Source organism: Callorhinchus milii, unplaced genomic scaffold (assembly GCF_018977255.1).
Source record: "Callorhinchus milii isolate IMCB2004 unplaced genomic scaffold, IMCB_Cmil_1.0 Scaffold2, whole genome shotgun sequence".
NCBI classification, from domain to species: Eukaryota; Metazoa; Chordata; class Chondrichthyes; order Chimaeriformes; family Callorhinchidae; genus Callorhinchus; species Callorhinchus milii.
This window is the reverse complement of record NW_024704743.1, coordinates 8,844,505-8,871,596: the sequence shown is the minus strand read 5'-3', so window position 1 is coordinate 8,871,596 and position 27,092 is coordinate 8,844,505. Positions and strand designations below refer to the sequence as shown.

General features: G+C 41.1%; 1 protein-coding gene across 2 annotated transcripts in view; it reads left to right on the top strand.

The window, feature by feature from the left end:
• Positions 1-27,092, top strand: part of nrp1a (neuropilin 1a) — a 137,416-nt gene that overhangs the window by 56,189 nt on the left and 54,135 nt on the right. For both annotated transcript variants that reach the window (XM_042331856.1, XM_007908928.2), the window contains exon 5: positions 23,685-23,840. In XM_042331856.1, coding sequence (XP_042187790.1) covers positions 23,685-23,840 — 156 coding nt within the window. The remainder of the gene's footprint in view (positions 1-23,684; positions 23,841-27,092) is intronic.

The window sequence follows — 27,092 nt, the reverse complement described above, 5'->3', positions numbered from 1 at the left end:
GCAGAATGAATTGCTTTGATTTGTCTTTCTGAAGTGAAAGGCACTCTATAAACATAAGCTTGTTGTTGTCGTTTTTGTATCCCTTTTAGTTGCACTCAAATGCTGATCCTCAAGATCAAGGAAGGTTCCCTCTGTTTCTTTACTGCTTCGTATTGTTTGTCTGATGGGCAGCTGCCATATCCTGTGCTCTTTTGAAGTGTTTTTTCCTATCTCACTTAAAGAACTCTTGTTAGTTGCAAAAAAAACACCCTCTCCAAATTAGAGATTTGAGAGCAAAGATAGTATAACATGGAATCCAGCCGAGCACACAGCATCCTGAACATTGGAACTGGGTGGCTGAGAGGCTAACGTGCTTGAAATGAGCAGCCCTGTGTCGTGTGATTGTATCAAACCGTGACAAGATTGTGGCTGTTTGAACTTACTGTGATCTGTCCGCGCTAACATTTCTGGATTTAAATGAGCTGTCACAGAGGTTGCTGTATGGAAAGACTTTCATCTGCCTTCTCTGAGCTCAGGACAAGCTAATGAGTTTTACTTATGAAATGGTGGCCGGGGGGAGAAAGAGGGAAGCGTCAAACCTTTTAATGGATGGCTTTCACCCGTCGTCCCCCCCACCCCATACCTTTTAAATCATGTTTCATACATGAGTAAACTTGTGACAGCTGAATACAATTCTAAGTAATTCTCAAGTCTGAGAACCCTTAGGCAAGTTTCCTTACACCACACACCTCTGTTTACCTAGCAGTAAGTAAGAACCCAGTTGTTAGTTGATTGGTGGATCACTTTCCGGGGGTAATAATCACCCAAAAATAAATAAGTAGATAAAATAATAATAATTTGTTCACTCAATCCATGACTGTTTGTGGGACACTGCTGTGCAATATTGGCTCATATGTTTTGCCCGCTAAATACAGTCAATTCGCTTGACAATATATTCTGTGAAACGCCTTGAAACAGCTCAGCAATATAAGGTGCTATATCAAATGCAAGGATTATTATTATTAGAATCCTCAAAAAGTGTCGCTGAACAATCCTCTGTGCAATGGGCAGCAGGACTGTATTTGTACACGCCTCAGCTTTGTTATCTAAAATCTTGCTGCAGTGGCAGCCAAGGAATTGCTCAGTGGTACACTTTCCTTTATACACAAAACATTTCTTTCTTCTTTCAAGTCCAAAGAGGAGGCTGGTGGAGTTTTTTTTCAAAGCAAGATTGTGATGTCTGACAAAAGTACCTGTGATTTTAAAGTTGTTTAGCTGACCTCGCTTCAGAGGGTAGAAGTCGTTTTTTATTTTTTAATTTTCATGTTGTCTGCCAAGAGTGCTAAGCCACATCCTGTTTTTCTGCCGCCAAATATATTTCTGAAACAGCTTTTCAGTGGGTGAGTTTTCAACCATGTCCAGGGTTTTTCAATTGCTTTTCTTTAATAATCTTTCTACCCACCATACATTTGTGGGTATTGTCACTGTGTACTCAGTTTGGTTAAACGACTGAGTAGATGAAGTTACTTTGGCACAATTTGAAGACTACGATGAAAATGTTTTAATTTTCCATTGAAGTCACTTTGGCCAGTCACACTCCAGGTTCACGTAACAATCATTCCTAAATTCCAATGCTAACAAGTTGTTAGAAACAAACGTACCGTAACCATGACCATGAAGTCCTTTAACAATTTCTATGAAATCCTTTAATACTATAAACCTTTTAATAATAATAATAATAATCCTTGCATTTGATATAGCGCTTTTCACGTCGGGAGGACGTCCCAAAGCGCTTTTTAATCAGTTTGCCTTAATATTTTTTTATAAAATAATTTTGATAGCACCTTATTGCATCAAACCATCTCAGAGTGCATTGCAAGTAATCAACTATCAAGTGTAAGTCACTGAATTTGTAGATAAATGCAGCAGCCATTTACACTAGCAATGAAGCTCCCACAAACAGCCATGAGATGGATGAATGTAGAATTTCTGTAGAGGATTGTTGGTCAGGTCACCCGGAGATGTCCTATTTCCTTCAAAAAGTGTTACGGAATCTTTAACATCCACCTTAATAGCGAGACGGGGCCTTGGTTTAACGTCTCATCCAAAAGTCAACACTTCTGACAATGCAAGGCTCCCCCGCCTCACCCTCCAAATTCTCTACTGGAGTGTCAGTCTGAGCAATGAGCTCAAGCCCCAAGATGGGATGTTAGCCCCAGAGGCAAGGAGATCCTTCTGGTAAAGTTAAAAAGCTAAAGTCTGATGAAAAATAAAGAAAACGGCTCACTTGATCTCACTTTAATTGCTCGACATTTGGCAGGTGGACAAGGTAGCAAAGTGATAGCTGGGAACGTTCCAACACTCAGACAAACTGAACTTGGCAAACTGCAGAATCCAATCCACATTAAATACAGAACAATGAACTGGGTGACTGGTGAATGACACTCGATGTTTAATAGCTATTTTACCTTATCTCAAAAGCCAGTGGGTGTATTCTGGGCAGCAGAACAGAAATATTGCATATTGAGCAAAGGGACTGCTTTACTGAAAAAGAGTTGACATAAGCCAACATAGTTACATAAAGTGATATGGCATAGAAACAGGGCATTCGACCCAACCAGTCCGCACTGGTAATTATTCTCCACACAAGTCCCCAATGATCCTATTCCCCTCATCTATTCCCTTCGCCCTCGTGTACGAATCAAGTTTTCTCTTAAATAAATGGATGCTAACTATGCTAACAGTGAGTTCCACATTCTAACCACCTCCTACATAAACAAGTTCCTCCTAAACTTCCCACTACACCTACTACCAAGGAACCTGTCTGCATCACTAGGTTCTCCTATGAGTAAAAAAAGATTATTTGATCACTCAATTAATGACTTTGTTGGACACTGCTGTACGCAATTGGCTACTGCGTTTTGCCCACAAAATATTTAGTCAATTCACTTTACAGTATATTCTGTGAAGCGCTTTGAGACGGCTCAGCGATGTGATAAGGCGTTATATCAAATGCCAAGGATTGTTATTATTATTATAATTCTCACAAAGCATCTCTGAACAGAACACCACCATTCACTGTCAGCAGAAGGCAAATAAAATTTCACAGTGAAGAAAGCCCTTTTTTTGATCAGCCAGGTGTCTGACCCACAGAAACCTAACGTATGCTTAAGAGTATCCAAATCCTGCTAAGAATTCCACATATGAGTGGAAATCTCTGTTTGTTTGATATGGAATCTGCGTTCTTTCCCCGAAGTGACGCACCTGCTCACGTAATCCCACAAACTATTTGGCACAGATTGGCAAGAGGCAAGGAAGCCAAGGTGTGCTCTGGGGTGTCCCTGGAGTTTATCCAGCTAAAACCACGCAGGTTGCCATTTTGAACTCTGGCTGGCAAGCTTCCGGCTCATTGTCCAGAATAGGCTCAGCGGCTGTTGCACAAGGCAGGCCTCAGCTGTGGCTGTAGTAGAGGCATTATAATTACTTTCACTAATTGTAGCATTTCTGAGAAGTCAGCCAAGCTTCTCTCTATTGTGAAACTGCCCACCTCAACCATGTCTCTCTTCTAGTGGAATTGTGTGCATGAGAATGTGTGAGAGAGTGTGTGGGAGAGTATGTGTGGAAGTGTGTGTACATGTATGCTGAGGGGTGGGGAGTGGTGGCATTGGGTGAGGGTATGAACGGTTTGCCTCAGAAGTCCAATGGTTAACTAGTCTGCCACCATTCACTGTCAGTGGTGGCAAGGTAGATTGGATAGCAGGTGACAGCCTATGGCTGTGTGTAAGAAGGAAGGGTAGGAAAGGAAAATTGGATAACATCAGTAAGGGAGAAAGTAAAAGATATTAACAGATTGCTTTAGTCAGCTGTTGCACCATGTTAGGAGATCACAGGCAGTAGGTTAACAAAGCTAAGCATCGACTCCAAGTTCAAGCAGCTGGCCCACATTTTATCTTCAAAATATAATACTGTTATGTCTTCATTTTCCCCCTTTGTTTCTGTTCATAATAAGAGAACTTTTTTTTTACCACTAATCTCTAAAAACTGTTAGTAAATTGCTCACTGAGAGGCAGCCACAGGAACAATGAGCCGAATGGTTTCCATCTGTGCTGTAACTTTCTACGCCTCTTTCTCATTCACAATAATAATGCTTGCAATTGATGCAGCTCCTGGAACATCAAAACATCTCAAAGCACTTCATGGGGAATTGCTGTCATGAGCAGTGACCACAGTTGTAGGCAAGTTAGCCAGGAACACAGCTCTGAGAATGTAATCGCAAATATTTCCTATGATTGTTAACACAGGAGTGAAAATTGCGACCTGTGTGTTCATTAACACATTAGACAATGTGAAAATTCTGCTCAATAACTAAATGAATAGGCTCGTCCACAGGTGATTACTCGCCCCTCCCTTCCCCTCCCCCCCAAGGTGTCAGTCTGGCTCAGTTGGCAGCTCTCATCGCTGAGTCAGAAGTTTGGTTTCACCCACAAAATATACAGTGACTACACTTTACTCTATATTCTGTGAAGCGCTTCAAGATGTCTCAACGAGATGATAAGACGCTATATCAAATGCAAGGATTATTATTATTATTAAGTCAGGACTTTGAACAGGCAGTCTAGGTTGACACTCCAGTACAGCATTGGGGGAATCACTGCATTCTTGGAGGTGCCGTCCCTCAGATGAGATTTTAAAAAACACAGCTCTCGTCTGTCTGTTCAGGCTGGCATTAAAGATCCCATGGCACTATTCATAAAAAGAATTTCTCCTGGTATCCTGGCCAACAATCCCCAAAATAAAACCAGTTCATTCACTTCATGCCTGATTGTGGGACATTGTTGTGCACAAATTGTGTGAATGAGTGTTTCAGCAACATTAGGTGTGAGGTAGGGACAGAGGCAGACAAAGTGGCAGAGATGAAGAAAAACAATTGTTGATCAGGGATCGAATTTGAGGAAGGAAGAACTGAGGATTGAACCAGCATTGTTCACTGGTAAACATTCTATGTAAAATGTGCACCAAAGCATGAAGATGTCCCAGGGGATGTCCTAGGAGTCCTGTAGCTCAGTGGTTAGAGCACTCGCCTCACAAGCAAGAGACCTGGGTTTGATTCCGGGCGGGGCGAAACCTTGGGCAAATTTCCTTACTCCACACACCTGATAATAATCCTTCTAGAAAAAAGAACAATGGTCACTTAATCCACGACTGTTTGTAGGACACTGCTGTGCGCAGTTGGCTGCCGCGTTTCACCCACAAAATATACAGTCAATTCACTTTGCAGTATATTCTGTGAAGCGCTTTGAGACGGTCTTGAAGACATAATAAGGCCCTATATCAAATGCAAGAATTATTATTATTATGTATTATGAAGCAAGAGGGACAGACATCCTGGAATGAACAAACCACAAAACCACCAGATATGGAAACAACTATTTTATTTTTGTTCTTTGCCAATACTTTAAAATATCCCTTTTGGGTAACTTTTTACTTTTCAAATGTTTTTGAATATTGAGCAGGCTGACATAACATCAAATCAATTGCAATTTTGTGAACTACTGTATATATAGACAAACAGGTTCACTGTTTTTTTTAATATTCTGTGGTTTCCAAAGGCATGTTAGTTATCTTGTTTTAGTTACTCACAGGAGGCAAGGGAAGAGAGGTTAACTGGAGGGAGAGAGGTTTAGAAAGCATAAAAGGAAAAAAGACAGACACTACACACTGGTTAGGCCTCAGCTAGAGACTGTGTTCAGTTCTGGGCACCACATTTTAGGGAGGATGTCAAGGCATTGGAGAGGATGCAAAGGAGACTTATCAGGATATTACCAGGAATGAGGGACTTCAATTATCAGGAGAGACTAGAGAAGCTAGGATTATTCTCCTTGGAGCAGAGAAGGTTAAGAGGAGACTTAATAGAAGTTTTCAAAATTAGGGTGAACAAGGGGAAACTGTTTCCACTGGCGGGTGGGTTCGTAACCCGACGACACCGATTTAAAACAGTTGTCAAGAAACAGAGGGGAGGTGAGGAGAAATCTTTTCACACAGTGAGTTGTTCAGATCCGGAATGCATTGCCTGAAAGGGTGGTGGAAGCCGATTCGATAACAACTTTTAAGAGAGAAATAGATAATTATTTGGGGAGGCAAGTTTGCAGGGCTCCAGGGAGAGAGCGGGGGAGTGGGATTGAATTGGATAGCTCTTTTCAAAGAGCCGGCATAGACACGGTGGGCCGAATAGCCTCATTCTGTGCTGTGTAATTATATGATTCTATACTTTACTTTCTTTGATAAAGAACCAGTCTGGGATTAACCATGGATTAGGTTATTGAGAATACCCCAATATTAGTGATTTTTTTTGTTCCTGTATGAGACGAATTTTAAGTATATGACTAATAGAGGAATCTGTGCTGAGACTTAATGCAAAGATGGGGAAGAAAGGAATAGAGGTGTAAAGGACAGGGGAAAGCCATTGCAGGACTCACTGCTGTTCACCCTTAACTCCCCCCAAGGAGGAAAGTTACTAGTTACTCATTTGACATCAGACAAGTATGGGTTTGAGCCCTCACTTGGTGGATGGCAGGTACCAGGAACAAATGCGTGAGAGCATTGCCACCCATCTTCCTGCCTACAGGTCAGGCACACATCCCTTCTCATTGAGCGATGGTTCCACCAGTCAGCCATGCTCTGTAGATACTTTTGGCTATCACTTCCATTTCTGCAGCGATGTGGAGCAGGAACTCCCGATTTATATTTTTTTATTCAAAATCAGGTTGCACAGAATACTCAAATTTCCCATGTTTGTTAATGGAAACGGTTTTGAGAAGTGGTTGACCACCCAGGAATTTCAGAAGACCAATTCTGCGCAAAACTCAAAACGGATTCTCATCCCACTGTATATTTATACCGCAAGGAAGTCCCAGGAGCCAGTCTGCTGACAAATTCTTATTGCCCTGCTGAATCCCAACTTGTATTGCGCAAAGTTTTGTTAAAAAGTGAAATGTAAACGGCCTAATCCATTCAGGCAAACAGTTCATTCCAACAGCAGAACAGATGAGAATGGCAACAACACGTAATGATATGTTTGTTTTTGCTTTGTTGCTAAACTTGACTTTATATTTTAAAGTGCTATTTTGGTTAATCCAAATGTGCTCTAAAGGCTTGTCTCTAAATGTTAATCTTTATTCTAATTGCCTGGGAATAATTAAGTGCTTTTGAAATCTTTCGATTTAGTTTTTTTGATGTTTTCTTTGGCTGCATTTGGCTTTTGACAGTGCACAGGAAAAGTATTTAAAGCCGCCTGGAGCACACGGGAACAGTTTGTTACAAAGAATCAGGAGTTGGGAGCCCCGAGTAATTGTGATGAATGGCCTGCTGTGAAACACTTAACAGAGAGAATTTTTAATCCCTATCACACAGGTGAAGCAAGGCTCACATTTCCTAGGCCTTAGACCTCATTCGTCATTGTAGGGCTCGCTGCTGTTCACCTTTGTGCCAACGGCTGGGAAATACCATCCAGCGGGCAACAATACAATATAAATTTACATTTATATTGTACCTTTCACGTCGGCAGGACATCCCAAAGTGTTTAACAGTACTAATAGTATCGTGCAAACTGTGCTAACTATCCTAATAGCATACACACGTCACCCCAATCTTTCCATTCAGACAACTAGATTTCTGACTGAATGATAATTGTGCCATTACTGTGCTTCTCTCACTTATACATAAAATCATAATTTAAAATATTATTGTATTCTCATATTGTTATGGCTATTTATGGGACATTACTGTGCTCAATTTGGCTGCCACATTCACCTACAAAAATGTAGCTATATTACTTTACTGCAAAATCTTGTAAAGCGCTTTGAGACAGCCTCCCAACGTGAAAGAATCTATATCAAATGCAAGGTTTATTATTTTTATTTATGGTTATTTCCTGAGTTACATTTACTCTGGAGCTCAATAGAGAGTAGTTAGCAGTCAATTAACTCCAGAGGCAAAGAGGTGAAGAGGCAAAAAAGGACCATAAACGCTGAATACATTATTGCTAGAAACAGAAAAGGAGTAAGTTAAGAAAAGTTTTTCTTGCATAAAGAATGTGGAACGCATTCCCCCAAGTGGCGGCAGAAGCTGAGTTGATTACATCAGTTAAAGGGAATTAGATAAGCACTTGAAGAATAAGTATATTATGTGGAACAGCCATTTGACTCACCTAGCCCGTGCCAGTGCTTATACTCCCCATGAGTCCTGTAGGTTCTTTTAAGAGCTGTGGAAAACCAGCCTCAAAATACACATTCTTTACACCTTATAGTAAATCATGTGAACAGCTTTGAAATGTCCTCCTGATGTGAAAGGTGTTGTATTATTGAGGCTGATTTCAACTCACAAATTCTGCACACTAAAATCATAGGAAAATATACAAAAAATCCTTGCATTTGGAATAGCATCTTATCATGTCTCCGAGACGTCTCAAAACGCTTCAGAGGATTTGACTTTAAAGTGTATTGACTATGTATTTGTAGTCACATGCGGCAGCCAACTTGTGCTACAACAATGCCCCACAAACGACAAGAACAACAAAATTACATTTGCATAGCGGCGTTCACATTTGGAAGACCAATTTGATTTGGGGATTGTTGGCCAGGACACCAGGAGTAAATCTCGGCCCAGGAATATCTAGCCCATTAAACCTGTCCAGTAGGTGGATATGCGTTATACTCACTGGCAGGACTCCAGTCCACTTATAGACTGTTCAAACAGAGCCCCTGTAGGTCAGCATGATGCATTTCCAGTAACCGATAGGATTTAGTGTTTGTGAATCCTTTGAGAATTCTGTTATATCGTGCTCTCAATGGCTTTTAAGTGCCATGAAAACAGTGTCACTGGGTGTTGGGACTCTGAATCAGCACACAGAAATGTAATGTATTTTTGTAGATTTTCTCGGGATGAGTAATTGGATTTTCTCAGGATTGCTGGAAGCTGGAAAAGGCTCCCATTTTAGGCCCCCGGTGTCAGCATCGAGGATTCCCAGGACAGGGGAAAAGGAAGAAAGGAACGCTAGGAGGAAAATAGGAATTTGCTAAATCAGGTGAAAGGGATATCAGAGATGCAAAAAGGGCCCTCGAGGTGAGTATAGCTGAAGGCTATGGATGTTGAGGGAGAGAGTTTCACCCACAGGAAGCAGGTAGAGATTTGCAAAAGGATTTAGAGTTATTGTGTAATTGGACAGACACATGGGAAATGAAATTCAACATTGATAAATGCAAATAATTATACACGGGTGGGAAAAAAAAATGTGAATTATGTACACAATGAATTGAATCAAACTGGAGCAGGGAGACTTCGAAAAGGGACCTGGGAGTAACTGGATACAAATGCCAACTGGGACTGGATTTACTCTGTTAACGTAACATTTCATAGTGGCCGTAATCTGTCAAATTCATATATAGACTCTTTGATTTTGAAGCTGCTTTTCTGCATGGTTTGTTTAAGAACTATAGAAAATGGATTTCAAAGTTGAAATTTAATTGAAGATTTTGGCAAAACCTACACCCTCTGAAGTGCTATGTTAGAGAGTCAACCTGTATACCTAGGTGGAATTTTGCCTACAAGATGCACAACTACTACTACTACTACTAATAATAATCCTTGCATTTGATATAGCGCTTTTCACGTCGGGAGGACCTCCCAAAGCGCTTCACAGAACACACTGTAAAGTGAATTGACTGTATATCTGTGGGCGAACGCGGCAGCCAGTTGCGCACAGCAATGTCCCACAAACAGTCGTAGATTGAAAATGACCAATTTATTATTGTTTTGGGTTTTGGAGGGATTATTATTAGGTGTGTGGAGGAAGGAAACTTGCCCAAGGTTTCGCCCTGTCTGGAATTGAACTCAGGTCTCTCACTTGCAAAGCGAGTGCTCTAACCACTGAGCTACAGGACTACACTCTACAGTAGGTCCTATGAAGCACTTTGAGATGTCCTTCTGACAAGAAGGGCACTATATCAAATGTAAAGATTGTTCTCACTATTAGCATTTTACCCCAGTCACTTTCAATGGCCAGTCAAATGTGGTGAAACAATTAAAGAAGTTAGCAGCACGCTGACATTTTTAATCAGCAGTGCAATGTACCTTTAGATGTTCTGGTAAGGGTTTTAAATCCTTTAAAGCTCTACAATAATATTGTAGTGTTTGGTCAATAAAGGTGACACCTCATTGAAGGTGTCAGTTTGGCTCAGTCAGTTGCGTTTTCGCTTCTTAGTCAGATGTTTGTAGATTCAAACCACATATCGGGCTCCTAGTCTAGGTTGACACTCCAATATAGTGCTGGGGATGTGCTGCAATGTTGGAGGTGCCATCTTTCAGAAGAGGGATTAAACTAAGGTCCCATATGTGCCTGGTCAGGTGCTTGTTCCGGTGCATGTTAAAAATCCTATACCATTATTCAAAAATAGAAAGAGTTTCTAAATGTGTAGTGTCTTAGTCAACCATCCCCCAAATAAAATTGATCATTCACTTCATGACTGCTTGTGGGACATTACTGTGTTCAAATTGGCTACTGTGTTCCCCTACAAAATATCAGTCACTACACTTAACAATATGTCCAGTGAACGATTTTAAGATGTCTTACCAATGTGAAAGGTGCTATGTCAAATGCAACATTTATATTATTATAAAATATTAAATAATTTAGGTAAGGTAGACCTGCACTGTTACTTCAAAGTTAAGTTAGAGAGACAGAACAGGCTGTAAATGGAAATAAGCTGAAAGTAAATTTAAATGGTTGGGAAAAAAATATTTATTCGAAGAGTAATAAATGTTTAGATAATCTATCATAGGAAAACATGCGGTCTATCTCATAGGTCCCAAAGCAGCAAAAAAAATAATCTTACTCTGCTCTGACGTTTCTAACCCTTAATGGATTGATTTATCAACCAGATATCTGCTTTCATTTTGAATTAGCAATCTGCCTACATTATTTCCCCAGTCAGTCCAACCCACATATTTCCACTCTTGAGTGTCAAGAGTGACACATTATGTGTCAGACTGGCTCAGTTGGTAACACTCTCGCCTGAGTGAGAAGTTTGTGGGTTAAATTCCTACATTGGGACTTTTGAACTCAGATACTCCAATGCAGAGTTTGGAGTGTTGCATTGTTAGAGGTGTCATCCTTTGGATGGTCAATGTGGGCTCTAATAGTCAGTTGTGCTCCAATAGTCAGTGTGTGCTCTGATGGTCAGCGTGTGCTCTAATGGTCAGCGTGTGCTCTAATGGTCAGCATGTGCTCTAGTGGTCAGCTTCTGCTCTAATGGTCAGTGTGTGCTCCAATGGTCAGTGTTCAAGCTTTAACTTTTTTGACCATCTTTACTGGGACAGTATAAAAGAGCTGGAACAACTTTTTGAAAACAGTGACAGGATCCGTGGAAGCTACGTACAATCTGCTTTCATGAATGGAACAAAGAGCTTATTAAAATTTACAGTGATGCTTGTAAAGACCTGACCATTGTTAAATTTCAAAGGAGAATTTCTGCAATTGGTAAATTTCAGTGGGGCAGTTACTTCCTGCAGAGGAAAATCTGAACTCGTATACCATGTTTATGTGACAGCTTATCTTGAGTCCAGAGTTTAACTGTTCATCAGGGCATACTTTAGTTTCTATAATGTCTGGTGACGGAAGTGCCCAGACTGATGTTTGTTGGTCTCCATGCCTATGCATGTTGGGCTCAGTGCTTCTCTCAAATGTCATTAAAAGAATTGAAACACTTAACCTGCATCAAGGATATTGGGGACATATTCCAGACGCATTCATTGCTCGGACCCAGCAACGCAGCACCTAATCCTGTTCTTCGTGGTTTAGTGTGACAATAAAAAATGTGCTCGTAGAAGTTAAATTCCTGCCTCATTTAAAAAGCGGCCTTTCTCTTGCCAACCACAGAATAGCTGCGAGTCATTTCTCCTCGTTTTGTTTCGCTCATTATGGAGTTACCCCCGGTTTACAGATGGCTTCTTTTTGCTTGCCAATTTTCTCACCTTCCCCCTCCCCTGGAGGCTCTCAGTCTTGCCTGGCTTTGTTATGCAGGCACTGGCAGCCTTCCGGCACCTCACTCAATGGTTCATGTAGTAAGGCTGGGAATGTCAGCAGGCTATTCAGCTAGAGTGGAGGAGAGGGTAAGAGCCAGAAATGATTCTGTTCTTATTCCACATCCATACACTCAAACTTTTTACAGCCGGAGGTCAATGGATAGATAGACAGCCAATTATTAGGACTGGGATCTTGGTTAATTTTTCATCTCCAAGGGCTAGAGACTCGATCCTCCTGCCAACGTCTGCCTTAGCTAAGATCAGCTAATTCACCACACCTACCACTACTACTAAATTGCCCGCTACTAAATTGTACTACTACTAAATAATCCTTGCATTTGTTATAGTGCTTTGCATGTCAGGAGGACGTCCCAAGACAGGATATACTGTAAAGTGCATCGACTGTATGTTTTGTGAGCGAACTGATTATTGAATTACATCTAAGAAACTTGTCCAATAACAGTTGTAGATAACAATGTGACAACGCTATTGTCATGCAACCTGTGCCTTCAATTAACTGTCCAGCAGCTTCACAGCAAACAGGTAAAACCAAATCACATTGTATGCTACAATGATTGTATCAAACCCTGCAGAAAAAATATGCAGTGGGCTGACGTGCTTTCTGTTCTTTGAATGACCTGGTCGGGCAAATACAATTTTGCTTCCTGTTCATTTGGAGACATTGACTCAGACTTCCAGTCCCATGGGGATCACTAATGGAAGTCCTCATTATAACACAAGCTTCATTATACCAGAGGCTCCAATCTTCCGATGTAATGAGGAGGTCCTTGCTAAAAAAAACATTTTTACTACCTTCCTAATACAATATTTCAGCAATTCTCATGGTTGTAACTCCTTTTATTTCACCGACTTGACCCCACGGCATGAATGTGTTGCTCCTCAGTGCAAGGTTAGAGTCTATGAGGCTGGTCTGAAAGGTATGAATAAGATCTGACACAGAAGCATTCAGTGGACAGAACTCACTGGCTCTTCAATCCCTGGGTACAAAGGAAACAACACAAATTGTTATTAAAATATTGTTAAATTATCCCTTTCTTTCAAAGAAAAAGGAAATTAGAAGACCTATTTCATGCCGAGGTTTATTAGTATGTGGAATGCCATGTTACAAAAGATTATAATATAATATAACATAATATAACATAATAGCATTAAAAGAGATTCAGATAAATAACTGAGGAAAAAAGATTTAAGGTTGTCATGCAGAACGAATAGGGAATGGTATTAGACAAGATAACTCCAGCAGACACGATTAATTAAATGGCCTCCTTCTGTGCTGTAAATATCTATGTAAGTGCTAGATTGATTATTGCATTACATTTAAGAAAAACATTCAATAAAATATATGGATAACAATATGACAACACTAACCTAATGCTTTATACTGTACTTCTAGGACTCACGTATAATTTCAAGGCTAGCAAATGACTGTAATTTTAGGACTTGTCTAGAACTGTTAAATTAATAAGCTGTAGCACCTCCCAAAAGAGCTTCCTGTTGGTGTGAAATTGTGATCGTGTATATATATATATATATATATACACAAACTAGGATTCGATCCCTGACAGATCTCAGCTTGGTCGTTCACAAGATCAAAAGATTGGGTTAGATGGAGAACGCCCTTCAGCCCATCTGATCTCATCTCTCCAGAATACTCACCTTGTGTCCTCCCATCACAGCATCAAGCTGTTTTTTAATTGTGTCAAGTGTCCTGACCTCAACTATCCTTCCTGGCAACTTGTTCCAGTGGTTAATTACCTTCTGAGTGTAAAAAAAATCTTCCTGGTATCTGATCTGAAATTGCCTTTTGCAACTCTAAACCTGCCATAATAGCTGCTTGGATAAAATACGGCGGTATGACAGAACCATATTCCATTTACTGATAAACCTTCCATTTGATATAGCATTTTTCAGGAGGATATCTCAAAGCATCTCACAGCCTTTGCTGTAAAGTGTAGTGAATGGGTATTTTGTAGGCAAATCAGGCAGTTAATTTAATACAAACAACCATAAAACAAATCACCAATTTTATCTGGGAAATTCTGTTTTGAAGTAAAGCTATGGGATCTTTAACATCCATCTCAACCAGCAGACAGGACCTCAGTTTAATGTTTCATCTTTAACATTGTAGCACACCCCCAGCACTGCAATGGAATTTCAACCTGGACTGTGAGTTCAATGTCCCGAAGTGGGGACATTGAACCCATAACCTCAGAGGCGAGAGTGCTACTATCTTTGTCAGGCTGACATAAATTAGAAGGAAAAGGGAATTAAATTCATTCAGAGAATGAGGAGAGAAAGTAAGTGCGAGAATTTTTAACAAAAATACATTACTGTGTTTGAGAACCTACATCTCCAAATGTGAAATGTACAATGCAGTGTAGAATGTCTTCAATCGGAATCTACAATCTGGGAGCGCATATGTGCTCTTTGTCACCATAGCAGTTTTAAAAGTCTATTCATGTCATTGTAATGAAAAGGTTTGTAAGTATTAACAAGGTTAAACACCATGCCAGCTTTTCAAGGTTAAATGGGGCTGTTTTGCAGCACGCTTGAAGTTTAGCCAAATGTATATTGGAAAAGAGTTTATTATTGGAGACATGGAAAGGACCAGGAGCAACATTCTGAGACTCATCAGTAATCATTTTTCCATTATAATTACTCTCTCCAGTCATTATTAATTACAATTTTTCCATGTGATAAGATTGCTGATTGAGAAGATAATGTGCACGGGGGTCTCTCGTCTGCTCTGTCGGCTCCCACGTCCATGTATCTTGTGCTAACATCCTTCTGCTTGTTTTTGGGCAGAATTGCCTCGATCAGTTAATCCACAAGTAAAATACAGCTATATTCTGCGAAGGCTAAATTACATTCTTTTCATTGTTCTATTCCTTAATAATAATCATGAACCTGGAGCTATGGAAGAAAACACGGGATTGTGCAATTTTACTTTTTTGGTGTTAGTGTGACTAATTTGCTTATTTATGACCTGTAACAATTTAACCTAGAATCATAAAGAACCATGGAATTTACTGCTGTTTAGCCCATGGAGCATTCGCTAGTGCCAGCTCCTCCACTAGAGCTTTATATTGTATTCTTTGCTCTTTGTCTAGACTTTTATTTCTCTTAAAATATTTGGCCGATTACCTTTTAATCTGGCAGTAGATGTGTGAACATTCAGTCATAGAAGCAGAAATTTGCAACAGAGAAGGAGACTGATTGTGTCTGAGCCATCACTCACTCTGGTGTGGTTAAGGGCTAATTTAGAGTCTTCTCATAAAGGAAGAGGAGGAAGAACATTTTTGTATAAAAGAATGTTAGTGATAATAAGCGCTTAGAGATGCCTTCATACTGTAATAAGGCACAATATCAAATGCAAGCATTATTATTGTAAGAATAATAATCCTTTCATTTTGATATAGCATCTCAACACAACTTCTCAAAATGCGTCACAGGATTTTACTATGAAGTGCATTGACTGTGTATTTGCAGGCAAACCTGGTAGTCAATTTACTCACAGAAATGCACCATAAACAGAAAGTAAGTGAATGACTACTTTTATCTAAGTGATTGTTGCCCGGACATTTCTTAGGAAGGTACAGTATTTGGAACCTATTGAGTCAGAAGAAGGCTGAGAGATAAAATCCGAAATTGCTTTAGAGCAGTCGTGATATTCAGTATTTGTGCATTGGGTTCAGTTAGAGAATGAACAAAGAGTGCAAGTTTACACTTGCACTTGCTGTAAGTGCAGCTGAAGAGCTTGGGTTTTAGTGTTGTTTTTCATGTGAACAGATTGTTACAAATAAAACGTACAATCTAGATGGCACACATTTTCTCAATCGTTATTTTAACAGCAGAGAAACTAGGTTTACTGCCTCTCGAGAGATGTTCATGCGAAACATGCTGTAGACAGGTCCACTCTACCAGGTCCTGTTTAATGGGCAGAATTCAGTGGTAGTTAAAGACAGTCACAGTGTCTACTCTGAATCCTGAATGTCTTTAAGGGCATTTGGAGCAAATTTGTATATTCTTCCCTTCTATTTTTCCAGGTCACAACTTCCTGAGTACTGCAATAAAAGCCAAACTGTATCTTTTATAATCAGGTCCTGGTCCAGAACACACTCTGGGATTTACATCATTGCATAAGCATTATTATACTGACACTTATTGCAGAGGGCAGACTCCTCAGTAATAGGTTCAAAGCCACATCATTTATAGTCAATTCCTTATTTACGGTCTTTGTGCGACTGATATATGGGACCCCCTGAGGAGTGCTGGGACACATGAGCAGCAAGCAGAACTGGTGTCTTGGATTAACACCATGCCCTGTTTGACAGTCGGTAGATGTGTCACTTCTGATTTGCAGTCTGGTAACCTGGTAATGCATGGCATATTGCTCAACACTTGTAGGAATTAAAACCAGGCATGCCACAAGGACCAGCACTCAAGCCACACTCACAATAGAGGGATTGCATGTACAGATGGACACACTGCAGTGAACCATTACAGTCCTGGATCTGGAGTTTCTAACTCCCTTGTGTTTCCTATCCGGATGGATGCACTTTGGTTTGATCTATCGCCTTTCAACTGGCTATAGGATGTGAATAATTTGCCAGGGTAGCTGTTGGAACAGTCGATTGGGGGACATTTAACCAGGTGTCAGCCTGGCTAAGATGGTAAAATTCTTGCCTCTGAGTCAGAAGGTTGTAGGTTCAAGCCCCACGTCGAGACTTTGAACTTGCAAGTCTTAAACTTACACTCCATTGCAGTGCAGTTGGTGTGCTGCATTGTTGGAGATGCTGTCAATAGGATAAGACTTTAAACCAAAGTCTCCCTGTTCAGTTGGATGTTAAAAATCACTTGCCGGCTAGCAAGGGAGCAGAGAGCTTCTCCTGTTGTCCTGGCTAATAATCTCCCAGATAAAATTGGCTGTGTGTGGGACATTGCTCTGCAAAAAATAGCTGCCATGTTTGCCTACAAAATACTTAGTCACCACACTATTTAATAAATCCTGTGAAACACTTTGAGATGTCTTCCTGATGTGAAAGGCAACAGGGATGATGCGAATGAATCAGTGGGTACAAAATCAAACTTTAGGCACAGCACTGCGGCGGGGTAGAAAATGACTTCATCTCCAATTGTGAAGTAAACCTTCAATTTGTTCTTGTGCATTTTTCCCCCTTCCCCTGGCTTGGAGTCAGGCCTTGCCACACTTAAGCACTTCAAGAAGCCATCCAACGTGAAGGGCGCTATAAATGCAAGTTTCACCCACAAAATACAGAGTCACTATACTTTACAGTATATTCTGTGTAGTGCTTTGAGATGTCTTGAATACGTGATAAGGAGCTATATCAACTACAAGGATTCTTATTTATTATTGTTATTGTTGTTGCATGACTCAAGACTCGGCAATGATGTTATTGGATCATGCATATCTTCTTAGTCAGAATCTGCACTTAACTAATCATCACTAGTTAAATGTTACCCTGCGAAAGAAACCAGAGCCCGCAGGGTTAATGAAAGAATGAAAGTTTGGAAAAGTTTACAGGGGTATTTTCCAAAACACATAGGAGGCAAGTATGATAAATTATATTTAAATATTCATTTTAGCTTCCAGCTAAAGGAAACTGATTAAAATTATCTCATTTTAATGTGTTTTGCAGCAAATAAGATTTCACTGGGAAGATATTGAGATGAGACAGAGTTTCTTGATAGAAGCGAGTGTCCCCTTTTGCCAATGTACCTTTGTTAGTTTCTCTTATTTATTATTGGATAATCTATTATTATCTAAAATAATATTTTATATTATGTAATGTTAATGATCTGTTTTAAAACTATCATTATTGGAAAATTGTTTTTTGCATTGTTCCCTTTAGCTATTGCATCTAACAGTTCCACACTCCACAGTTGGATTCACAGTCTGACAGGTTCATAATAATAATAATAATAATAATCCTTGCATTTGATATAGCGCTTTTCACATCGGGAGGATGTCCCAAAGCGCTTCACAGAACACACTGTAAAGTGAATTGACTGTATATTTGTTGGCGAACGCGGCAGCCAATTGCGCGCAGCAATGTCCCACAAACAGTCGTAGATTGAAAAAGACCAATTTATTATTGTTTTTGGTTTTGGAGGGATTATGATTAGGCTCTGTGTGGAGTAAGGAAACTTGCCCAAGGTTTCGCCCTGCCTGGAATTGAACTCAGGTCTCTCACTTGCAAAGCGAGTGCTCTAACGACTGAGCTACAGGACTCCAAACACTACAGGACAGAACACTGTCTCGAGGTACTTTATTGAAGGTGCCTTGTTCGCAACTGCAATGGTGTTGTTAACACTTAAAGAAATGTAATTCCCACATCCACCATTTAGGGCATTCATACAATTTGATAAGCAGGACTTCCTGGGTTGATCATACATCAAAATGTGAGGAGTGGCTGTTCCTCTCAGCTCATGATAAGGATCTGAAAATTACGCTATAATAATAATAATCCTTGCATTTAATATAGCCCCTTATCACATCGTCGAGACATCTCAAAGCACTTCACAGAATATACCGTAAAGTGAATTTCTGCTTATTTTGTGGGCGAAACGCGGCAGCCAATTGCGCACAGTCGTGGCTTGAAGTGACCAATTTATTTTTTTACACATAACCCGGCAGTATCATAGTTGGTGTCGTTTAACATCCAGTCTTGCCCTAGGAGAATTATCTGGCGAAAAGTGGGGAAAAAATGATAGCACTATAATGAACTAACCCAAGATCTGTTTAGAATGCCTCTAAGTAGGACAGTGATGTGGACTTTAACACTTACGTTCACTTATTATTTGCTTTCTAAGTGCAAACTCATGACAGATAAGGTGATACTGGTAAGGGACTGTACCAATACAATTACGTTTATATAACACCTTTCATGTCTGGAGGAAGCCTCAAAGCTTCATACCTTCACAGAATAAAGTGTAAAGTGTAGTGACTACTTTGTCACTTTGAATGGATTACTCAAACGCACTCCTCGCCGGTCCCTCCAGCTCCACTATTCAAAAGATCCAGCTCATTCAGAACTCTGCTGCCCGCATACTGACCCGGACCAAATTCCGTATCCACCACCCTGCTTGGAGGACGCTATATAAGTGCAAGTTGTTATTGTAGGCAGAAACAGTGGCAAATGTGTGCACATCAATGTCCCACAAATAGCCATGAAGTGAATGACTAATTTTTTACGTTACAATTTTATTACAATGCAATTTACATTTTTATACTGCCATTTCTTGTTGGGAGAACATCTTAAAGCCCTCAAAGCCTACCATTGAATTAACTGGTATTCCTTTCCAAAATCTCTCCTCCATGCTCTCTCTCTCTCTCTCAAAACCCTCCCAAAACATATCTTTAGTCCATGTTTTTAGTCAACATCCTTAATTGTCCCACACTCTGTCTGTTCGGTGCTGCCTGTCTCATTTGTTAAGTGTTTTAAAATGCTGATTCTATGCGGAAAGCATTATATAAGTGAAAATTGTTGTGGTGATGGTGGTAAACAGATGCCAAAGTCCTCCTAAATTCTGAATGCTTGTGCTTTAACCTGGAACGTGTAAAAATTCCAGGGGTTCAGATTGAAAATGGTTTGGCCCTTTGCAATTCTCCCAGGAGTGAGCAAACCAGGGTACGTGAAGGTGCAAATGTTGAATGGGTTCAATGTAGCTGCAGTGTGTTTATTGTGGGATTTACATATCTGAATAGGTCAACATATTGTAGGATTGCGGCTGCATTTGGGAATACAATTGTCGGATTAAGGAGAAGTCGAACATGGGATTCAAATGATGTGGCACTGAGAAGCCTCTGATCAAAGGACAAAGCAAAGCAAATGGAGATGAATATTCTAAAAGTGAAATAAATTTTAAGATTTTGGCAATATCCCCTTGCCCTATGTAGCCTTTCAATAAAAGTTGCAGCCAGCTTGGCCTGCAGATTGCCAGATGAAATCTTGTCAGACGAAGCCCAAGAGTGTAATAAAATCAAATAGTTACTACTTAGATTCTGCTAGCAATAGTGTAGGATTTCCCTGCAGGCTGCTTCAGTGGCCTCAAGTGTACAATAATGCCTGAAGTAAATGCTTACTGCTTAGTCTGGCAGTTCTCAAAACAGGCTTCTGCTGGTGTTCCATTCAATGGCCGCTCCGTTTCACAGGCTGGGACATTTCCGTTTGAAATTTCAGTTTGATACCGGGTACGGTGACAAAGCCAAGACAACGTTTGCTGCAGAAACATGCATTTTGCCCCCTGCAGGTTGCTCCATTTTATTTGTTCTAACCATCAAAATAATAATATTCCTTACATTTGATGTAGCAACTTTCACATTGGGGATTTACCTCAAAATGCCTTACAGGATATAATAATAACAATACCTTGCATTTATCTAGCAGCCCTCACACAGTGTAGCATCCCAGAGCATTTCATAATAATATTATTATTATACTGTAAAGTGAAGTGACTGTATGTTGAAGGTGAATGCAGCAGTCCATTTGCCCACAGCAATGTCCCGCATACAGTCATGAAGTGAATAACTGATTTTATCTGGGAATTGTTGACCAGCACACAGGCAGAAACTCCCTTCTCTTTCAATAGTGCCATTAGATCTTTGGCATCCATCTGAACAGGGAGACTGGATCTCAGTTTACCATCTCATCCAAAGGTCAGGGCCTCTGACAAAGTCTTGAACTCATGAGATTCTCACTTCAGAGGCAACTGGGCTACCGACTGAGCCAGGCTGACACATACTGCAGTTCATTCAATAGAGTCCGAACTGCTGGACTCTTCACCTGGATTTGGTGTAATAGCATCACCCTGACACAAATAGTGATGACTGCTGGTAACTGGAACACTAACCTGCAGGGACACTGCTCCCATGCACCCGGATATAGAAGGCAGAGTCCCTGCAGATCAAGACGACCCACACTCGGCTATTGTCAGGAGTCACCAGATATCAGTAGAATCCGGGAAACACCCCTTTGGTGGTTGCTCAATCAGGGGTATATAATATAAGGCTGAGTTAAAATAAACACCCCTAAGTTTTACTTGGTGTGTGGATAGGTTCATTAATGAGAACCCTTCCCTTACTTGAGAGAAACATTATATAATACCCATTGTGTGTTAATTCACGTTTGGTACCACAGTAAGACAACCTATCTTAGGTGAACCCTATCATTAAGACATTATCTTGAGTTGGTAAATATCACAGCATTTATAAAGTTTTCCATCTGAATTAAAAAGGATTAAAGCAACAGATGCAGGGGAGAATGGAGCCCAGAGTTTAAAATAGTTTAATTATTTTTGTTGAACGACCACATTACTAGAATTTCCACTACCACCAGAACTTCAACACATCTCAAGCTATTAGCACTAGGAAGGTGATCTCAGCTATTAGATTCCACCTGGAACCCACTGTAATAATAATATGATATGGTGCTTTCTAAGTTGAGAGGACATCTCAAAGAGCTTCTCAAGAAGTTAGTGATTTATCTCAACAATAACTTGCATTTATATAGTGCTCCTCACACAGGATACTGTCCCAGAGCATTTAATAGTGGCAGAGCTTGACGCCGGGCTGGAGGAGGGAGAAGGTGACCGTAAGCACGGTTGAAGAGGAAGGTCTTCAGTCCTGATCTAAAAGAGGACATGAGTGGGATAGAGGGAGAGAGTTCCAAGGCTTCAGTTTGAATCTCTTAACTTTAAATCTCTTAAGGGCTACAAAGAGATAAACCTCACAGTTATACTGGAAACAGAGCAGAACCAACATTTTGAATTCAATTACATTAATTACAAAGGATTTTAATAAACAGTACATGAGCTGAGCTCTTAAAATTTGTGTTTTGTTTCTCGAGCTCTGCATCTGTATGGCCGGGAGCTATTGTTTGGCAGGATTCAGATGTGACGCTGTCTCTCCTGGGCCTTATAATGACCTTGTGATTTGCACTGACGGTGTCGATTTTCATGTAGATTTGTAATCTTACTGGCTGCAACAGACCTGAAAGTCTCAAAATTCTAGATAATGTTTTGTATATGAAACATAATTTATCTTGTCTGCAAATCTTTGACGGTGTTTCCATTCCGTCAGACAAAAGAAAATGGGAGCTGAGTCATTTTTTTTCCCTCCGCTTTGTTGGTTCATGCCAAAATGATGGTGTATTATGGAAAAAACATCCTCAGTGAAAAGGTATCGTTACACAGTTTGGCTGTCAGCTCCTATAGTTGAACATATTTTCAGTGTGTTACTTCTATATCCTGTCACTTACCTATAGGACTAGACGCAATCGAGTGTGAAGCTTCAAAAACAAGCATCGGCTACTTTCCTGGTTAATAGATATTTGTTTTCACAAAGTTTCCAACTCTTTGTTTTTCCTTTCCATTTTCACCACCCCTTCCCTCCACTCCCCTAACATTTTAAAATGACTTCCTCCACATCTTCTAAACCCTCTGAAATACGCTTCAATTCCCAGCCAAGGTGGCCCAGTCAGTCCCTGAGGCCCCAAATTCCACATGGTCCGAGCCGTGATATCATTGTTTCTTAAAATTTAAGATCGCTCAGTGTTGTGGAAAATTCTGAAATTCAGTCTTAATTTGGAAGTCGGTTTCACATAGTTCTTAAAACAATCGTCTTCAAATTAAAACTGAATACTTTGCCCAATTCTGTGTGATCTTAAATTTTCCACTGTTCTGCCAATCCTTATGACATGACATGACATGGTCCCATGCGCTAAGACCAGGGATAATTTTGAGACTTTGCTGGTTTATAGAGACACTCTGCAAGACTGCAACCATCTCCTAATGTGTTGAGACTCCATTTGATGATCCAATTTCCCCTTGTCTGTGGGGAAAGTCTCAATGCCACTTAGCAAACTACCCTACAGCCACAGGATCACAAGATTAGTTCAGATGAAGAAGACCCTCGGCCCATTTGATCTCATCCCTCCGGAACGCCCACCTTACTATGTTAACATCACAGCATCAAGCTGATTTTTAAATGAGTTCAGGGTCCTGACCTAAACACAGAATATCACAGAATTGGCAGAAGTCTGAAATTAAATATCTTTGAGGAAGTGAGGGGGCAAAAAAATTGTGGGAGCAAAATTGATAGAAAATAAATATGAAAGTTAAGAAATTTCAACCGTAATCTGAATCCTGATTCATAATAATAAGAATCCTTTCATTTCAAATAGTGCCTTATCACATTGTTGAGATGTCTCAAAGCACTTCACAGGAAATACTGTAAAATATTGTGTATATTGTGGGCGAAAACCGGCAGCCAATTGTCCACAGCAGTGTCCCACAAATATTAGTGGATTGAGTGACCAAATGATTTTTATTATTATTTTTTTTATCCCCAGAAAGCAATCTGTCAATCGACTAACAACTGGGTTTCTACTTGCTGCTAGGTAAACAGAGGCATGTGGAGTAAGGAAACTTGCCTTAGGTTTCGCTATGCCCGGGAGTCAAATCAGGGTTCTCTTGCTTGCGAGTGCTCTAACCAATACGCTACAGGACTCCACAATAGAAAATTTAAGAAATTGCAACCATAATCTGAAGCCTGATTTATCTCTGAATGTCTTTCTCTGTTTCAGTTGGTCTTCACATCGGCCGCTTCTGTGGGCAGGTGGTTCCTGAGAACATTCGGTCGCTGACAGGCATTCTGTCTTTAACATTGCATACGGACACTGCCATCGCCAGGGACGGCTTCTCGGCAAACTATTCCATTATCCAGAAGAATTTATCGGAAAGTGAGTAGAAATTGCTTTTCCTAGGCTCAGCGGGATACAGCGTAACCAGATTAGCTGGACTTTTTCATTCATGCTCTCGGAGCTGTTATTGGGTTAACAAGTCAAATAAAATTATGCAGAGGAGAGAATGTTGTGCTGTGAAAGCATTCACTCCACCCTTGTTCATCAACTGGTCTCAGTGGCCAAACTGAACAATGGGCTGACAAACGTGGTGGAAAGAAATTCTATACTTAATAATAATAATAATAATCCTTGCATTTGATATAGCGCCTTATCACGTCTTAGACATGCCTCAAAACGCTTCCCAGAATATACTATAAAGTTAATTGACTGTATTTCGTGGATGAAACGTAGCATCCAATTGCACACAGCAGTGTCCTACAAACATTCGTGGATTGAATGACCAAATTATTAGTTTTTTTTAGTAAATGTATGGAACAGGTTCCCTAGGGAGACGGTGGAAACAGAAAGTGTAGATTCTTTCAAAAGCAAATTAGGAAATAATATCTTGGGATACAGTATATAATTTGGGACATGACCTGTGCTTGCAACTGCCAAGATGGTGGATTGTGACCTGGATGGACTTTGGTCTAGCAAATTCTTACGTTTCTGTTATCTTAGCATTTCTCAGCATCCAGATATTGCCAGATTGTTGAATTCTATGTGTTAACTTTGAAGACGTTTTTCTATAGTTCTTAAAAGAATGTACAAACAAAACCTTCTACCAAGAGACCATCAACATGCACCCCACTCCTCTCCCCCCACCTAGCTGGATAGCGAATGAGGGCAGGATCTAGCTCAGCTGTAATATCTGGATTTTGTGGCTGGCGGAACAGGGTAGACGGGCAAGGAGGAAAAAGTATTGGAAACATTGAATACAACAGTTGGAGCAAGGAGGGCTCCACAGAACAGTCAGACTGGGCTGTTGATTTCTAGTCCTATCAACCCACCCCCCCCATCCTCATATCATATCACCATCCAACTGGAGTTGTGCTTCAGAGGGACTGTGTAGGAACCGCACTCCGTTCATGCCTTGATCTTATAGTGCTCCGCCTAGTGGTGAGACAGAAAATTGCCAGTAATCTTCCGGGGACGGGGGTAAATTGAGCTTGAATTTCAGATAAGAGAAACTGTCATTCAAGTCGAAAAAAAGGAGATGAACTTCAGACTCTTGACAGTGCGAATAATGGCTTTCATTGAATGTGGTGGTAGTGGTTGGGGGGGAGGGGAACCCACAATAAATTCATTGACCGTGTCGGCCAGGAAGGATCTGGTGGTTGCAAGCCAGGAGTGACAATTGTGGATTATGAAGTGACAGAAAACCCCCCTGAATGTTGTGTTAATGGCAGTATTTGATGTGCGATTCAAATTCACTTGACAATCCAGCAATTTGAAATTATGTATATAGCTTTGAATATAAGTTTAAATATATACCTGGGTCTCCACCATTCTCCACATTGTTAGACGGTTCATAATGCAGCACAAGGTAGAGGATTTTAATATCTCTTCTACTATTGTTGGTTGTAAGTTGAATCATTTGGCATTTCTCTGATAAGAAGAGTCAGTGGGGCGGGGTGCAGGGAGGTGAGAAGATTATTCCACTGTGAAAGCTAATAAACTTCCACTCATCTACTCTTCAACATCACAGGAAGCCATTTGAAAATAACTCACTCGGTGAATAGTGTTATTGCCTTATTTAAAGTGACATGACATTCTTCCTCCACACCTTTTAACCTATCTCACACTCCTCTCTCATCATCTCTGTAACCCGCATGAAACCAACCACCTGCTCCCGTGACCCCATCCCTGCCTGCTATTCTTCTTACCTCCCAGCTCCACCTCCTTGCCCCTCTACTCACAGACATCATAAACCTCTCCCTGTCCACTGGCACTGTTCCAACCCCATTCCCATGGCTGTCATCACTCCTATCCTTAAAAACCCTCCCTGGACACATCTCTACTCTCAAACTACTGCCCCATCTCCAACTTTCCTCTCCAAAGTCCTGGAACGAGTTGTTGCTTCCCAGCTTCGCTCCTTCCTTTCACGCTATTCCATTCACGAACCCCTCCAATCGGGTTTCTATGCTGCCCACAGCACAGAAACAGCCCCGGTCAAAGTGACAAATGACATTCTGTCCATCTGCGACCAGGGCTCCCTCTGTCTCCTCTCTGATGACCTCTCTGCTGCCTTCGAAACCGTCGACCACTCTATCCTCATCCACAGCCTCTTCTCTCGCCTCAACCTTCACAGCTCTGTCCTTGACTGGTTCAGATTGTAACTCTCACACCACCTCCATTTCATCTCCACAAACAGTTTCTCCTCTAGCCCCGCACCATCTTGTGCGGCGTTCCTCAGAGCTCCGTCCTTGTTCCCCTCCTCTTCAATGTTTATATGTTCCCTTTTGGTGACATCATATATGTGGATGGCACCCAAATGTACCTCTCAGCCTCCACTCTTGACTCCAGAACCACTGCTGTCGTGATAGAATATCTGTCAGACATCAAGTCCTGGATGAGAGCTAACTTTCTTCAGTTGAACGTCAACAAGACCGAGGCTCTCCTGATTGGCTCCTGTCAGCACCTCCACACCTCAGGCGCTGACAGCATCACTATCCATGGATGCACACTCCACCTTACTAAGCCAGTCCAGAACCTTGGCGTCTTGTTTGACCCTCAACTATCCTTTCTAGCCCACATCTGTGGCATGACCCACTCTGCCTTTCCCCACCTCTGCAATATCTCCCAGCAGCACTATCTCACACTGCAGGCCGCCAAAATCCTCATACATGCTTTCATTACATCAAGGCTTGACTATACAAACTCCTTGCTTGTTGGCCTCCCCAACTCCTCCCTCCATAGGCTATAGATCATACAGGACTCTGCAGTCCATGGCCTCATGCACCCCCATCCTCACTCGACTCCACTGGCTTCCCATCACACATAGAATACAGTTACAGATCCTGGTCCTCACCTTTAAAGCCCTCCATGGCCTTGCTTCACCCTACCTCTGCGACCTCCTACCCCCCTACCATCCTGCTCGCTCCCTCTGTTCAGCGGGCTCCGGCCTGCTTCACGTCTCACTCACCCCACTATTGGTGGGTGTGCCTTCTGCCACTCTGCCCCCACCCTCTGGAACTCCATCCCGCAGTCCCTCCGCTTCGCCCCCACACTTACCTCCTTCAAGACCCATCTCAAGACCCTCCTCTTCGACCGTACTTTAGATCACCCTGCTTCTCCCCCTGCCCTCCACCT